At 39.9% G+C, this 18,185-nt stretch overlaps 1 protein-coding gene across 2 annotated transcripts in view; it reads right to left on the bottom strand.

Moving 5' to 3' along the window:
- Positions 1-18,185, bottom strand: part of LOC127370511 (astrotactin-2-like) — a 249,299-nt gene that overhangs the window by 58,774 nt on the left and 172,340 nt on the right. For both annotated transcript variants that reach the window (XM_051412637.1, XM_051412638.1), the window contains 3 exons: positions 2,646-2,770; positions 1,423-1,527; positions 898-1,077 (listed from right to left, as the gene is read on the bottom strand). In XM_051412637.1, the coding sequence (XP_051268597.1) occupies positions 898-1,077; positions 1,423-1,527; positions 2,646-2,770 (410 nt within the window). The remainder of the gene's footprint in view (positions 1-897; positions 1,078-1,422; positions 1,528-2,645; positions 2,771-18,185) is intronic.

The following is an 18,185-nucleotide window of genomic DNA, read 5'->3' as shown; positions in this document are numbered from 1 at the left end:
CTTGTACTGCTGGACTACTTTATCAAGTTTTATGCACTTTAATTAGCACAACTTCCCTTCTTGTGCTGGGATCCTTCATGCCAGGACAGGCCCAATGTGCCATGGAGTCAGGAATAAGCATGTTTGTATTCCAGTCAAACATTTGATCAGATGAAGGAGAAGAATGCTCATCAGTAAAAGCACTTAGTGTAATGTTATGTTGAAATTAAATCATTTCCCTGAAATAAAGCATGTCGGCATTGTAAACACATTTGTTATAAAAGGGGGGGTTGGGTGTTCCTGGCCCCAATTTAACCCCAAATCAGTTTATTTTTATTTTTTCCTGCAAGGTGAGCAAGAACTGTATGTAGTAGTAATAGTATTAGTATCAGTCAGCAAATTTCTTTGGATCATGAATAAACAAGATTAAAAAACAGCATTTGAATAGAGCAGTGCTGGAAAATACTTCTGGGATGCTGTAAAGTCACACTGCTGTTTAATTCAATTCATGCAGCTTGTGCTGCATTTTAACCAGGAGGCGAATTAAGGCATGAAGTCTTTAAACATAACCCAGTTTAGTTTATAGTTAGGCAAAAGTATAACCCCCACCTCCTGTTAAATTATAGTAGACTTTGCTCCACTTTTGCTCACCGTGTATTTGTGATACATTGCTTGCTTTGATTGAGAAAAGGTTATGTTGTCCTGGTTAAATTTGATAGTATCCCCATCACTCCTGAAGTTACTGCTATTTTACCCTTTCTCAAAACATGGTCTGCTCTCCTCCACATACGTTTGTTAAAATTTTAAATACTTTGACAGACTCCCCACTCAAAAAATCAATATGTGAGGACAGCATCTCCATTCACCCTTCTAGAATTCACCAATTTGGCCTTCCTTCCTGTCTATCAGCACACTCACCTTTCTGATACTGCAGCCAGAGCTGCTGCTGGGCCTTCTTGCTGGGGAAGTAGATGCTGCAGCTGAGCTCGGAGCCATACAGGGCCTCAGACACATAGTGGCTGCCGTATTGCTGGAGAAAAGCCAACAGCTCCTCGCGTGTGCTCTCCGCTGACAGTGTCTTCAAAACCTTAGAAAAGCCTACCAGGTCGAGAAGGAGATGAAAGAATAGTGATTTTGTAAGAAGGGGAAGTACGCTTTGGATATTAAGGTCAGGCTTACGTGTGTTGTTATAAATGTGCAAAATCAAGATCTAGGGCACAGACAGATGCATAGAGAGACAGAAAGATCAAGAATATACATCAAAGCTGTATAGGCTGGTAGAAGAGAGTAAAAGAAACATAGGGTATTGATCAGAACATCTACATTTTTATATATACTGTATATATATATATATGTATCTATGTGTGTGTGTGTGTGTGTGTTTGTGTGTGTGTGTGTGGTGATTTGTGATGACAAAGTCAATTGTGATATTCGGCCCCTGACCTGTAGATAAGGTGATGGAGCTGAGTTTGACTTTGTACAGATTGCTACGCACTCTCCACTGTTGAACCATAGGATAACCCACCGCCTCACTGAATTGAGCATCTCCTATGAAAGACAGAAAAAAGGGAGCAGGGAAACAAATTAAGACAGACGAATCACAACTCATACATCAATCTAAAACAATGACAAAACTCAGATTCATAAAGAGCTGCTGAAATTCAAAACAAATGAATTCATAAATAAAGATCCATCATTTCATTTGAACAGTTTATTGCAGATCTATTGTTATCCATTATTGCCTTAACATCATTTATTATCACAGCCCATATCCCAGCTGCTCCTGGATCAATTGCAGATATATAGTGCAACTTGAACTCCAATTGGATTGCTGACATTAGAAGTGGGAGCAATCTCGCCTTTCTCTGCAATTCAATTACCAAACTTTCACACCAGTTTAGAACTAAAGCCACAAAAGTGAAGAGCAAAGGGGAGAAAAAAAAACTGCTTACGGGAACCTTGATCCTGTGCCTCTGGAAAGTGTTTTCCACCTGAGACACTCATACACGTTGAAAAAGGGCAATTTAGTTTCTATGTGTGTGTGTGTGTGTGTATGTATGTATGTGTGTGTCCAATTCTGGTGAAAGCAGAACCCAAGCGAAATGTGGACCGAATGCCAATTTAGCTAATGGAGGGATTAGGGAGCAGAGGTGGAGGTTTCAAGCCAAATGTCTAAGTGACTCTGTCCCCCACAAGATGGGGTGGAACAGTCAAGAAAAGGATAAAAGGATGAAACGGGAGGTTAAGTATTAGAGTTTACAAGGTCCAGTACGTGTGTACATGTGTATGTGCTTGCATACTTTGTGTTTATGGTAGCATTTTCAGTTGGGGTTTGGGTTTTAACAGCACAATGGCACAGCCTATATATTTCTAAATGATTTTGTGACCTGGATTTCACAAAACAGTGGCGTTTCGTGAGACACTGGCTTTTGTAATTACCAGTCTCTATATAAAATGTTCACTCAGGCCTGGACAAGTCTGGACAAATGGCTGTAGTCAGTTCTGAATTAATTTCACAGTTGACTACTGTATGAATGGATCACATAGATATAATAGAGCTGCCACTGAAAAACGCAATTAATCAAATGTATTTGTCTGTTAGTCTCAATAGGAGAGACAGACAAAGAAAAAACATCATCCACGTCCCCACTCTCACACACCCTCACCTGTGAGAAGCTGCAGGTTGGGAAGCGGCTCAGACAACACCCCTCGACATTGTTCCTCTACTGGTAAGGGGATGACCATGAGGCCATCGGCTAGCTGGGGAAAGTCCTTGATGAAGTTGTTGTCCCTGAGAAAGAAAGAGAGAAAGAAAGGGCAGACCACATTTATTTCCTCAAGTACTAGTACACATTGGAAAATCTCTGCTACAAGTAACTCTCCACTGAAAATGTTACTTGAAGGTCCTGTGTGTAGGGTTTAGTGCCATCTAGTAGCCAGTGTTTGGTTTGTCTATTACTACTGGCAAAAGGTTATTAAAATATCCATGGGTAATTAGTGTACAATCACCTGAAAAAAGAATTGTCATGTTTTTGTTACCTTAGAATAAGCTATTTTTATCTATAGACGCAGCGGGTCACCTTCCGTGGAGGCCGCCATTTTGAACCACCATAATTCTACAGTAGCCCAGAAGGTACAAACCAAATACTGGCTCTAGATTGGGTCGTTTGTGTTTTTTAACGCATTTTGCGGACACTGCCTATTTCTCCTTTACAGTTGGAAAGAGAGGGAGTTCCAATCTGCAACTACACCCAGATAAAACTAAATCCTATACACACTGGTCCTTTAAATAAAAGTATGTAAGTACAATCAGGAAAACATACTTAAAGTATAAAAAGTAGGGAAGTAATGTCCCCTGTGACTTTTATTCTTATGTTATGCTACCATATATCATTAGAATTACTAATTGCTCATGCATTCATGTCAAAGCAGGATTTTACTCTTGTAGACTGAGGTAGAGCTCATTTTAAACTATTTTGTATAGGACTACAAACTAATGATCATTTTATCCATTAGTCGACTGAAAGAAAAGTAACTAAAGCCGTCAAACAAATGTAGTGAAGTAAAAAAGTACAATACTTCCCTCTAAAAAGTAGAAGTCTGAAGTGACATGAAAATACTCAAGGAAAGTACGTACTTGAATATTTGAGTGTACTTTGTTGCATTTTACCACTGCATATTTTGGAGATGTTAATACCTAAATTGTCAAGTATTTATTTATAAGGTAATTTATCCAGTAAATGTTAGTACCAAAAGGTAACAAACAGTGACTACAAAGTATCACACCTCTACTTCATCTAGAGTTGGTGTTTAACAGTCAGGAGTGCAGCCACAGGTTCTGAACTCCATGAAAACAACTCAACAACAACAACGGTTCACAATAAATATCTACAATCCCAGCATGTTCCACTGCCCCTCTTGGCTGCCGACCTCCTGAATCATTCAGAGATAGGGATTTGGAGATTTCACTGTTTTTCTGTCTGGCAAGTTTTTCTATGATAATGTTTTATGCGCTGACATTTTTCATCAGCTCTGCCTCACAGAAGTAAGAATGAAGGTGCTAGGGTCATCAGTTGCTTCTTATTATTGAGGAAACATTGAACCTCTGAATACATCAAGGTTGTTTCATGCCTCATGTCATCATGGTGTTTTGTTCCATCCACGAGTGAGTAGGTACAAGGCCAAAACATGTGAGTGTGTATGTGTGTGTGTGTGTGTGTGTATAATGCTTGGCCGCCCAATAAAGAAACTAGTTATGTTTCCCAGTTTGAGGGCAGAACAGAAAGCTGTAGCCAAAGATAACACAGACCCCCCGTAATCTCTCTCTTTTTCTCTGCTGGAGACGGTGCGCACAAGAAAGGATGGTAATGAGAGAAGAAGTGTGAGTTGTGGGAGGGAAGGGTAGAAGAAGAAGACCCACGTACTGTAGTGAAAAGTAAGTCTTTTCCATCTATTTGCACATCCATATGATATCACAGTGGACAAATCACCTGCACAATAAATATCAACAGTTCTACAAGTAGAGAGATAGGGTACATTCAGCTCCATTTCTGTTCAGAAGATAGACTGTTCTGGTTGAACCAAAGCAGCTGTAGTTCATTTCCTGTCAAAAAGATGAGTTGTCTTGCTGCATTCTGAGAGCATGGCAAGCAGCAGCAATTCCCATAATCCACTTTTATGGGACCAAGTCTCAGAGCACAGACCTTGTGCCACAGAGACTGGAGGGGGGTAGAGTAGGGGGGGTAGCTTCACTCTTCTTGATAGCAATTTTTCATCCTGTTCCTCTCTTTTCTGTCTCTCTCTCTTTGCTTCCTCTAACCACAAAAGCCTGTTAGACGCAATCACAGCCTTAGTGTTACAATGGAGGGGTGGAAGGATTGACTCAAGGGCAGAGGATGAGAGGAGAGAGGGAGAGAAGAGGTGCTGTAAAAAGATTACCGTGGCTTATGCTCACAGAAAACATATTGATTGCTAAATTAAATCAGCCAGCTTCACGCTGAGGCTCAGAGAACCTTTGGAGGCGTGTGGACCAAGACGATATGTTGCTTTATGGATTTTCAAGCCCAGATGTGGAGTGTCCTTGACACTCTGTAAGGAGTAGCTTTTCTTTAGCCAGGGTGCTCACGCAACACCCATTCACATACTAGGATTGAAAGACATTAAGTGTAAGAGGGTGACGTGTCTCATGGTTCCTTGCAAAGTTGCTCAAAAACAAAACTGAAAACCGACTCTATTTGCGGGATGAAAGGAGTGTGACGATTTAGTGCCGCAGGTCTTCACAGTACCTGAGTGCACATAAAATCATTAACTGTCCTTAACCTTCTCCTTCTTCCTCTACCCTTGAGGGAAAAACATCTAAGGCAAGCGTAGATTGTTGTGGCATCTGTCCCTTTTTACAGAGCTTAAGTGGCCAGGCAGCATTCACAACAGCCAAAGTCTAAATACTGAAGATTTCTGTTTATGTGGTTTTGTACCACAGTTCCTTGGACTGTGTGTGTGTGTGTGTGTGTGTGTGTGTGTGTGTGAACGTATGTATGTATGTGTATGTGGCAGGAAGGGAGCTTGAAGCATCTATTCCATTGACAGCTCATTAGGAGGAGACATTTATCTGTACCACTACACCCCAAACATACCAATGTGGTTAACAAGATGAGCCGGTTGCCTGTCTTTCAAGAAAAATAATCTCCATCTTACACAAATGGTTACAATATAGTTGAGCTGTTAGCTGGCCATGGCTAACTTATCTCTCATTACAGCGACAAAATTACATTTGTTACAGTGACTAGACTGACTTGACCCAACGAGTTTAACAAGCAGCAAACTTGGCATTAGGATTAATGTGTGTGCTGGCCCAGTGATATCACTTACTGAAACTTAAATGGAATATCACCATCATGATTTATCATTATTAGTTGCACCTGTGCTTTTCCTGCAACGATAAGTCAAAGTGTCTGCTGTGAGAAAAGGTCTATAGAATGCCAGCCAGCATTGTGAATTTGCCAACCCAGCTCCATTCGTTGTATACTTAATGAAACTAGTTGAGTTAAATGAATTATCTGTATGACAGAACATATGCTGGACATGCTGGTTGTATTCCGCCCTAACCTTCAGCGTGTTTCCTATTTCTCACAGAGGACATTTTGACAAGTAACAGTTAGGTGAGTTACATGCATATATCCTTATACCTGGTATTTTACATTAGGTACTATTAATTTAAATCAATAATGTATTATTTTTCATAATAGTTCATTTGAAAGAAAATAGCAAATGCATAGCTATTAATTAGACTTGTGCTTTTCCTATATGACATGTAAAAATGTCTGCCTCGAGTAGGCCTCTCTACCCCCTTCCCTACCTCCTTTAATGAACCTTTTACAGAGATATAACATATGAGTTATGTGTACATACTGCCACTAATGAGGACTAACATTTTATCCAGGACTTCATTGGCCAAATTTAGAATACTATATATGTATTTGGCATATGTATATTTAGGCCATTTTGCTTTATTTGGACAGTGACAGTAGAGAGAGAGGGAATGACATACAACAATGGGCCCAGACCGGATTCAAACCTGGGTCGCTGAAGCAGGTACTCAGCCTTGATATGTGGTGCGCAGTCTATAAGGTGAGCGCCTTATTTTTTTTGTATTTAAAAAAACAACAACTTTTAAACCAGCATTAGGTTTAACCTATACTCTTTCCAGGTTCCTAGCCCATTATTTTACCAGCCATGTTTATTTAGGAACCACACGTACACTCACCCACCTACACAGCCTTACCTCACTTATCAACCTCCCATAGACCAAACCACATGTCTGGACTGGACTTGCCTGCAAACTTGTGTATTTACTCATGTTTCATTCAGTACCCATGTGTGTTCATTAAGGGCAGTGGACACTGGGCTCCCTCCTGGCCAAACAGGCCTCCCATCCTACTTGAGTCTACAAGTGGCAGACTCTCCCCATTTGAATGAGAATCTCCAAAACACAAGCTTTACAAATTATATCTGGTGGGATGAATACAAATATTCAAGACCAGTTCATGCATATATATTAAAACTCTCTCTTACTTCTCCCCTCTCCCTCTTTCTCTCATTCTTTCCTGTCCTGAAATGTGCTATTTCAATTCAAACACAGTAAAGATACATCGTATTATTAAAGCATATTTTGTTTGTTTGTTTTGTATTTCCCAGCCTGGCATCAATGTCACTATTTCTCCTATAGAGTGTAACAATTGTTTGCTGTTTGCTTCGCCTTGTCCCCAGTGGTAACCCTTTCTGGTTTTCTCATCCCCTATTCCTTCCTTGTCTCATTCACTCTCCAAGCTACACCTGCTCTCTCCTCCTAAATCACAGGCATTCTGCGTGATAGGCACAGATGAGAGCTATCTACAAGTCAATTTAGAAAAATGTTTTTGTGCCTCTCTCTGTGTGTGTTTGATTGTGTATCTGTCTATGCGAGTCTATAATAGGCATGAAGGCTACAAGTCACTTGTGTGAGAACAGGTGTTCATGCATATGTCTGAGTGAGTATATTTATCAGAGTTTGTGACTGTGTAACCGATATTGAGTGGTACTTATCTAAACATTGTCTGAGGTAATTGGTCCTTGTGCTGTTCCGTCCGTGTAAAAACCTCATCGCCACATCACGGCACTGATCAGACACATTAAACCATACTCACTACATCTTAACTGCACTGACATTACACAACATCTCAGTTCATTATCCGCAACTTCAAGACTCATCTTGACAACAATACGGGCTAATGGGGCTTTTTCAATAGTGGCTTCTGTTGGAAAATCACACCCACCACTGGGCTTTTTCGCCATGCCGTTTAAAAAATTTACTCATCTACCAAATATGAGGTTAACACGCCTACTGTACCAGAAACCTCAAATAACAACAATAAGCTTTTGGTTAAACACTTTGGGAGGCTGAAAGCATAGTTACAAAAGCAGTATATAGATGATTCAGAGGGCACATTGTATCAACTACCAGAGACTCACTTTAGGCCTACTCTGCAGATTTGAAGCAGCACACTGGCATTCAGAAATTCAATTTTAGAAACGATTGTGGGACAGCCAACCCATCAGTTCAGAAAATGAATTATATGTGCCTCTATAGTTTCCAGAGATGACTGAACCTCCTGGGTTCGAAACAGCTCCCCTAACAATGCGGAAACCTAACTGTTTCAGCAAACTGTAAGCCATGCAGGATGCTCTTTTCCACTCATTTAGAAGCAGCCTTTGTGGACTGATGCAAGCACTAACAAAGACTCCCTAATTCCCCTGAGGAAATGAGTATTGAATATACATTCAAATCCTTGGTGCCAAGCTTACAAAGGCTATATTCTGATTATCAGCGTCTTTGTTCTGGCTCAGCTGCTAATTGAGCACGTGTAACCTTCTTAGGTCAAAGCTGAACAAGGTGAAGCAGCTCTTAATAATAGACATTTACAAGACACATGGCATGATAACTTCAACGTTCATGCTCATCTTCGCTTTGAAATAAACTGTTTAAGCTGAATATGTGTGCAGTGCCTGCTGGAACATGCTTTTAAGTTGTGTCATGATGAGTTCACATAGCGCCATATCTCAGCAATTAAGATTGACAGTAAAATCATCTTGCAAATTACAGGAATAACAGCCAAAAATTCCTTCTGCATCATGAGCAGAAACTCTGCAGAACTCTCAAGTACCAACCAAGAGTAAGGTTGATGTAAACATTAGCAACAGAATGATGAGGTATATATATATATATATATATATATATATATATATATATATTGATAATTATTCAAACTCAATTACAGTAGATATGAGTTGACATTTGTGAGTCAAGGTTGCTGGAAAAGATATATTCCCTCATCCAAATTTTGATCCTATAACTTCTTAATAGTCATGCTCCGCTTACACAGTCCTGTCAAATGATCCAGAACCGAACTGCCACACTTTAATGACCACTTATGGAATAACATCGGGGCGCAGATGTTATGATACTGTGAGTGTGTGTGAAATCAAAGAGTCTGCACTTTCTGTAATGATGAATAAATAAATAACAGAGCGGTAGGAACAGGAGAAAAAGCACAATCATAATCTTCACCACTAGATGCTGCTCTTTCTCTGTGCCAAAGGAAAGACCACTGGTATGAAAATGAGTTAATAGAACATCACTGTTCTGTGTTCATGTTATTGCACTTTATGCGCAGGGTTCTCTTGTTTTTGCTCTCTCAGTTTCATTTTATTATATTTGTGGCGTGGGACTGCACAAAAGGGAATTAAATACAGTTTGTTGGATTGTCCAGAGTAACAGAAAATGTTAAACCATTAACTGCAAGAAACGTTGATCCCTCAAGAATTATGTTCAGCAAATAAAGAGGTGCACATATATCAGGAAATTACACACTAACAACAACAGCAAATGCCTATTGTTTGTGTGTGAGATGCAGGATATGAGCCGGATTCGGCACAGCGATGGAGTTCAGAGGTGAGCTAATCGCAGAAGAGAGAGTTTTCAAAATGTGTCAGATAGGTAGTGATTGCTGTTGCGATTGAGGTGTGAAGACTACTTCTCCACTGGGGCACCAGAGGAGAGAAGAGTCCAACCCGAGGCGGGGTTGAAGTGTCAGGACAGGGTAGAGCGGTGGACAGATTACCACAGAGAAGGGAGGGTCAGCAAAGCAGGAGCTGAGCATGAGACTGTAGGGTTGAATCATGATCTGGCGATATGGGGGTGCTGTGCCCTTGGTAGCCTTGTAGGCTAACAACAGTGTTTTGAACTGTATGTGAGCAGCCACTGGGTGCCAGTGCAACGCAGAAGGGAGGGGGGTTATTTTGAAGAATTGATGGCGGCTGAAGACAAGCAGGGCTGCAGCATTCTGGGTAAGCTGAAAGGGTGTCAGAGTGGATGCACAAAGAACAGGAAGGAGGAAGTAAATACTTCTGCTTGAAGTATAGAGGGGGAGAATGCCTTTCTGGCTTGACAAATGAAACATTTTTTTTTAGCAATGTCAATCTCGTACAGTTAAAAACAACTTATACGAGTAGCCTGCACCAAATCTCTGCTTTTGACATGTGACTGGAAGTAGGAGAAAAACAACAAAACTAAAAGTTTGAAATACTGCAAAATGATACTGGCAAAGCTTGTCTCCTTGGTTTGTTCACGCTTTGAAAAAAAAAAAAAATGGAAAAAACGCAGGAAAAACAATCTACAAGGCTAAAAAAATGGGGAAAAAAAACCTTGTTTCACCAAGAGTTTTTGAAATATACCAGTGCGCAGCTTTAAGTGGATAATACCAGTTATGGTCATGTGCTGTGCACTCATCAGTGCATCAGTGATCTCCTCACAGTCTTCTCCTTCCACCAACACAAGAGAGCTAGAAAACAACCAACAGAAAATTTGACATCCAGCATGACACAGCTTGTTTGTAATTTCTATGGCTGCCATGCTGTTTGGATTCAGCCCTAACTGGGATAATTACCCAGCGTTTGAAAGAGAAGCGTGCAACAAAAGGCAGCACAGACAAAAGAAAAAGAGCCTTGTTCAAAACAGTTGTTTCTACCAAAAAATATACACCGTATGCAAAGAGGTTCTGTTTACAGTCAAACTGAAAACAGAGCCTAGAATGTAAGTTTGAATCCAAAGTTATGATGGATGTAACAATACAATCAACTCACAATTCGATATAATTGACGATATAATTTTCTTGTAGACATCTATCTCTGAGATTTCTGCCTGTATCTGAACCCCAACACCATAGACGTGAAATTAATTTCTTTCCAAAAACAATACCTGGGTTACGCTAGATGCAGCAATCCCCATAACCTGCTGTGAATAGCTTTTGGTGGACTCAAAAATAGTGTTTATGAAAATGTGTGCTGTATTTTTTTTTCTGTTTGGTAATTTGGGTTCAATTTGGGTGAACTGACTCTAATAATGAAAGGAAGAGGGAGGAAATTTCAAATGTCAGACATTTACATTCATTTATTACATTCATTATTATAATCTCTGAATTAAACATTTAATGTGTCCTATCACATTATCAATCAATCCAACCGGCTCTCTTCTGGTCGTTTCCCTACTATTGCTTTTAAAGTGTTGCCACACTTGCCCTTGAGAGCCATCCACCAATTTGTTGGACTGCACAATCAAAGATTTATGAGAGCTGGGGTGTGTAGCTGATCCAATTGCATGTAATATGCTTAATAGCTGTAATATCTGTTATTTGAATAAACGCTTGGTGCGAGTGGGGCCTGTCGGATGAGTCATAACAAAGATAAAGCACCCAGTGTCACCCAGGGCACAGGCCTCAGATGATGGATTAAATAGTTATTAAAGGACAGCATCCGAAAACAGGCTAATTTGTTGTGTAATAAAACAATCAGAGATGTTTACCTTGAGACTTGTGTTGCAATCTCGTATTATAGCTGCAACCACAGCTCAGTTGATGAATGATTCCGCTGAGAGGAGGAGATCTGGTGACTTTTCATGGCCAATATTGATTAGGCTTGGGAGGCGATGCTGTCAATGAAACAGCCTCTGATGGAGAGTACACTGTGGAGTCTGTTTGTGTACATAGGTGATCGTGTGCATGGGCATTTGTGTTGCTTCACAGTAGAAAATTGACTGATTGTCTACCACTAATAAGTAGCAGGATGCCGCCCAGCCAATCGAAATCGATGGCCATTAATGGGGTGCCTGTCAGATATGTAGTATGTTTTACATAGAACCTAATTTTACCAGAGAAGTTAGAAAAATTAACATTTAATATACCGAATATACAGGATACAGAAACACGTTGAGTAGGATGATATGAAAAGTGTTTCTTGTTGTACAATATTACATTACTCATTGTTTTTGTCACTCTCTCTCCCCTTTAGACACACACGCACAAAGCACTCAACAACACTTTTATTCCCCTGGGTTGTGCAGACAATTGAAATACAAAAGTGTGCATTGACATTTTTTTGTACCTTGATATCTCTGTTGGCCTGCTTTAGGAAATTGTGGAAATGAACTCTGGTGGCTGGGAGCATTATTATAGAGTTGAAGCTTGGTAATGCAGAGTGAGGGGGCACGCAGGCCAGCTAGTTGTGAGATGATTAGAGCCATTGCTTTTCTACTTTTTATTATTCTACTTTCTCGCTTTCTCTAAACCCCCATATGTGTCTATCCATCCTAACAAACTTCTGTTTCTCTCTGCCTCCCTCTTTCCCTTATTCACTTGCACACAGACAGCACAGTGTTATGAGGAACCCTAACCAGCAGTTAAAACTCTGTTCCTGACAGACTCTCATGTCATCACGCTGAAAGCAGAGCAGCACTTCAGAAAATTTGATAGAGGACAACAGAGTACAGCGAGAAGTTATCTGTCCTTACTTGGCACAACAATCAAGAGTCAGAGCAGTCTGACCATCTTCTATTCTGACAAAAAAACTACTGCCAACAGGCAGTCAAAAGACACACAAAATCATTTATTTTCTGTCCTTTTGATAAAGACAATAGAATAAGCTGGCTCTATAAATTGTTATTGTAGAGTCTTTGCCCACTGAAACAGGAAAACAGGAACCGCTCTAAACTTCAATATGAGGCCTTGTGTGGGTTCTATCTTTTGTGCATAACAGTGTGTGCATCCATCACTAAAGCCAACATCCTTCATCTTTTAAAAGCAGGACCACCTTTATCAAGGCCTGGTGTATTTTCTACCACCTTGATACATGAAAGATACATAAAGGACATTTAAGAGTCTCAACAAAACTTTTCCTCAGAGCTATCGTCTCGTATTTGATCGGCAGTAATGGGCCAAGACTGCAAGGCAGCCTTTGTATTCTTTTATTTTACAGTGTAATTACAGAGTGATATGACTGACATGGAGGCGTGATTAAATGTTATTATGTTATCTCGTATTCTGTCTGTCAACGTGATATGACTAGCTGAAATAGAGGTGTTTTTTTGTAGTCCCATTTTAAAAGGCAGGCTCTGGAAATCACATCACAGACGGGGTAATTAACTGCTTTATGGTATGGCCTTGCAAAGGTGAGTGTGGGCGAATACTCAATGTAGCAAACTTCTTACAGTTGAATAAAACTGAAAATGGCTCGGAGCTGCCATCTATTTACGAATTGATATTTATGAATAATTTATGAATGGTAAATTTACAGCATAAGGCAACAATCTCGGGGAAAGCAGGGCAGAGTGATGGGGAGAGAAGAATGAGGAAGGGGAAGAGTTAAGACAGATAGCAGTCCAGAGGGGATACAAAATTACAAGTGCTGCCACCCTGCACTTCACTGCTGCCGCAGTAGTTCATTAATCAATACTAAAAACATCTAGCTACTAATTCAGGATTTAGCCTTGGTCCACAAATTACTCCATGCTGGTTTTCCTTAAGTGAAAGTGGGAGGCAGCTGAAGCCATTTTGGAGTACTGGCATTGTTAGCTGCCCTCCTGTGAGGCAACTCCATCACATTCTGAGGCTGAGGGTTTCTGTGCTTTATGCTGCATATTCTCATTTTTCACCCTCCAGTCTACTATTGATTCACTGGCTGCTGCACATACCAGTGATTTTATCAGTCTAGCACGAGTGCACAACTGCATCACCAGCTTAGCTAATTAAATACACAAAATCTTTGTCCTTGTCTCTGGTTGCTCTCAAAGTATAATTTATGTGAAATAGAAATTTAGAACTTCGTAAGGTGAAGGCTTCAGAGAGTGGCTCCAGAGTGATTTGTACAAACACATGCACGGGATAAATTGAGTAGGCTGTCACATTTTCTGGGTAATTGCAAAGTCTTTAAGTGGAAAGGCTGCTTAATCAATAAAAAATACACTTTCATTTTAATGATGAATTAGCCCTTTAGTTGAACAAGACTATGTGAAACTACTTCAGGACCACAGGTGGCAAATGCTGACACAAATAAAACAGAAACAGCAATGGTTTAGGAAACACTTTAGAACACACCTCTGGTCTCAGGAGTAATAGTTGTAAAGTTGCCCTGTGTACAGAACCCGCTCCTATAATTGCAGAATGAAGTCATGGAAGGAACTAGATGGACAAAGGGGTATTTCTGATTTTACCAACTTTTACTTTACAATATGAGGGTCTTTCTATAGAAAGTTAAGATCGGGATCTGACAGTCTACTTACACAAGATAAAAGCAGGATTCTTGCCTCATCTTGTTATCAAAATGTCTAGAAATTTTTTTAAGGGTGCAAAACAACATAAATTTCTAATGATTATGAGATTAATTGAGATATGTGTAAAATCCCAATAACACATTTTGTCCAGCCAGGGAGGAAAGTAAGTAGCAAAATGCTTGGGAATCACATGCCTAGCCCCTATTATGGCAAAGAGAACAACGCTTTCTGTGGAACATTGTGTTAAGTCTTAATGTCTGTTCTTTGGTTAACTGTTTAAACATTTTGTGATAAATGTACTCAGATAAGTATATCGTAGTAAATTTCCATTATCAGGATAATCAAGAATCTGGTTAATAGTGAATGTCCTCACGATTGACTTGGAAAAAGTTGTCTCGCTCGCTAACGTACAATCCTATATGAGTTTCCTGATTAATTTCTGAATTGCCACAAAGGGAGAGCCTGCATCTTTTCTGTCATTCCAAAATTCTAAACGCCATGGCTGAACACTCAGTTTGCCCGTTGTATTTCCCACAAAATAAAGTTAAACCAGGTGTGTGTAAATACTCCAAACTAAAGAATATCAGGGAGATGAGGTGCCCATTGTGTCCTATCAGCGAAGCCATTAAAATAGCTGTTTTTTTCACAAAAGGTAAGGTAAAGTGATTTTCAGTATCTTTTAGTGTCATTTTAAGAGTTTTAAGCCTATTTTGATATTTATTGGGCAAAAGGGTTAACACAGGGTGGTAATTGTTTGACCTGGCCAAGATCCATCATGGATTGATACCATGTCATTTGATGTTATATAAAGATGTGAACTGTTCTGTGAGCTGCAAATGCCTTGCATACGTTTACTCTCCTGCATGGTTTAACTACACCTGTGAGCAATGTCTGACTACTCCCTGACAGTCCAGTATGCTTAAGAAGAATCCTCATCCGCACCACTGCTATCTGTTTTTTTTCCTGTTTTGCATTTCTCTCACACTTACTCTTTCCTCGTGTCTCGCTCTGTAACTTTTGCTCAGCTTTGCTCTTTTGATTTAGCCTTTTCTCTTTCCATTTATTTTTCTATTCATTTTCCTTCTCAACCCTTATCACTGCCTCTACCGGTCCACCTCTCTTTACCTCTCTCTCTCTCTCACGGTCTCTCCAGTCAAACAGCAGGTAGTCAGCTATAAGCCTCTCTGACATTAGCTGATATTAGGCTAGGGTCTATTAGGTCCTGCCTTGCCATGTGAGTTATTGAGTGTGGCTGACTCAGGAATGATCACACTCACATACGCATGTGCGCTGACTCACACCGGCCAACACAAACCCACACAAAGGTAAACACAAATCCACTTAAATGTCTGAGCACACACACGCAAAGCCTCCACAATCTCCCAAACGTGCTCACCTTATGTCTACTAACTCACATAGATGGAGTAATCGCTGAGGCTTTAAGTCCCTCCTCTTACACATGCATCTTCTTTGCTAAATTCCCTCTGCTAAGGCGTCAATTTGTAAAAAAAAAAAAAGAGCCAAACTTTCCAGTTGAAGGGAGGACATATCTCTTGTAACACCAAGCCTGTAACTTAATCTATCTAAAATACATTTGGCAGATGGTTTTGTCCAAAACACCATACACATGAGGTACAATCCAACCCACAGTAGATCAAGGAGAAGCCTCAACACTACACACAAATTTCAGCATCCAAGGAGATCAAGACTTTAAATCAGGAGGGGTTGGGCACACTGCATATGTAAAAAAGCAAAGTAACAAGCCTCTTTGGTGTACATGTAGAAGGGATAAAAACGTACCAAATAGGAATGAAAATAACTTATTATAGCAATTTTGTATTTCACTTCAAGTTAGTTATAAAGTTAGACACTAGCAAACTTCTTTGTGGAAGCTAATGGGTATCAAATAAATAATAAAGTACCATAAAAACTCACAAGAGCCAGATTAAAAAAAAAAATATATAGAATAGTAATAACGGATGCTGACATAACCTGACCTTTAGACCCCATTTACATATGGTATAAACATACAGTCTGTATCTGGATACTGTATGTTACTGTGTCTGGACAATGACATCTGATCATGAAGCTTTGCATTTACATTTTGGTCTTAATAAGCTTTCTTGTGATGTAGGTGTACAGGCTCTACTTTGCCAAGGAATGAGTTGTGCTTTATCTAAAGCTGGGTGGAGATAATGGGAAGATGCTATCTAGAATGTGGCCAAACTGTAGAGATTGCATTTATACCTGGCTAAAATCCAAGTACCTCCAGATGCGGTCTGGTCCATCAAATAATATTCCTATTGCAATTTGTTCTCTGAACATTTACGGCTGAATTAACAGGCTTGTCTCCTTCCAGCATGTAGGGTCTTAATATGGGTCAATCTACAAAAAATGTCTTTCAAATGCCATGACCCCAGTTCATAATGCAAGCTTTCTGTAAAAACGTATATACCTTAAGCTCAAGCATAGGTAATACTGATTATAGCATTAGAGGTTAGCTACAGAAAACTCCTGAAATACTTGAGTAGTATTAGTAAACTGACATCCATGCATAAAAGTGCTGGAGTGGCTCTTTAAAATATACCCACTACAATGAATTAGCAAATATACTGTCCCACTTTTTTGTGCTACAGCCTGGGGTAGCTGTCATTTTTTGGTGTTAACAGGCCAGACACATTAGATAGCCATATACGATCTATGCAAAACCAACTAAATGTGTACAGATAGTGTGTGTATGGCATTTAGTGACAGGAATTAACCTAACATAAGCAGGATTATTTTGTTATTTGTGTTTGCAAATTGGTTATTTGAACAGTGCTACCCGGAAACGCACATATGTCTGCGCAAGTTCACAAATCTGCCCTACACACCCACACACGTGCAGGAAAAACTACAACGCTAAATTCAATATTGGGAGCTTAAAAAAGAAGCAGCAAGCGGACAACTTATTTTAGAAAGAGAATTATGAAGCTTCTCATCAACCTTGAGCAGCTTAACCCTTCACCTCAACCGTCTGGCTCACTGTCTCATGGCTACTCATTATGTGGGAAGAAATTGCCTTATAATGTTTGTTGACTCAACTACCCGGTAGAAGGTATACTGTGGGTGCACCAAGGAGATAATTACTGAAAATTACAGAGGAACATGGAAATGTGGCTGTGTTTATGCCTGTGAGCCTTGTGGGCTGCCAGATTCACAAATTATTCATGTTGTGGTGTCGTCTTAGTTTGAGAGGTGAGCGGCGATGAGGAGTTAGTGCAGCATGCCTATCAAATGCGGTTTTGTCTCTTTTCTTCCTTACTGTATCTTTTCCTTTTTGTGAAAAGAGCCTTTCGGCATCAAAGCGTCAAGGGTGGCAGCATCACCTTCACAAAGCAGGTGATACTTCTTTTTCTTCTCTTTCTCAACCACTGCTCCAAATTTGTCACAACCCAAACTTCTGACAGTCATTCACTATATTCACTATAATACATTCTTGCTGTGCAACTGTTTGGAGGGAATGGAAACACTCAGGACAGAGTGCCTGTGTATCAGAAACTGAACACATGAGCTTGATTCAAACATGATTTATTCCCCAGGGTGGTGTGTGTGTGATAAAATATCTACCCTGAGGGACTTCATTCAATTTTGGCAGCTTTTAAATGTACAAAAGACAAATGTGCTTGTCATATAATAGGTAATAATAGATAATAATAGAGCCTGTTTCTAATTATGGCATTAAGGCAAATTGTTAGATAATTGTGTTAGAAAGGATACAATTATACTTATTATCAATTGTCTGACAGCTGGTCAATATGTCGAATATCCAGTTGAATAAAAGGGGACTTTTTATGAGCGCCGATCATGTGGTGTTTGCACAAAAAATGTTTTTAAGGTGAGACAGAGGGAGTTAACTGTGAAGAGACAAAGACAATATGTATCGCTGCTCGTTAGGTGGTGGTGCATCATGCTGCCACCGGTGTTTGTTTTCTCTTTCTGTTAGGGTCTGTTCCAGTTGACCACATTATGAGTCCTTGGGTCTTTGGACCAAATTCAACTGTCCTCAGGTCGAGCTTGGATCAGGTCC

Source organism: Dicentrarchus labrax, unplaced genomic scaffold (genome assembly GCF_905237075.1).
Source record: "Dicentrarchus labrax unplaced genomic scaffold, dlabrax2021, whole genome shotgun sequence".
Classification (NCBI taxonomy): Eukaryota; Metazoa; Chordata; class Actinopteri; family Moronidae; genus Dicentrarchus; species Dicentrarchus labrax.
This window is presented reverse-complemented; position numbering and strand designations above follow the sequence as displayed.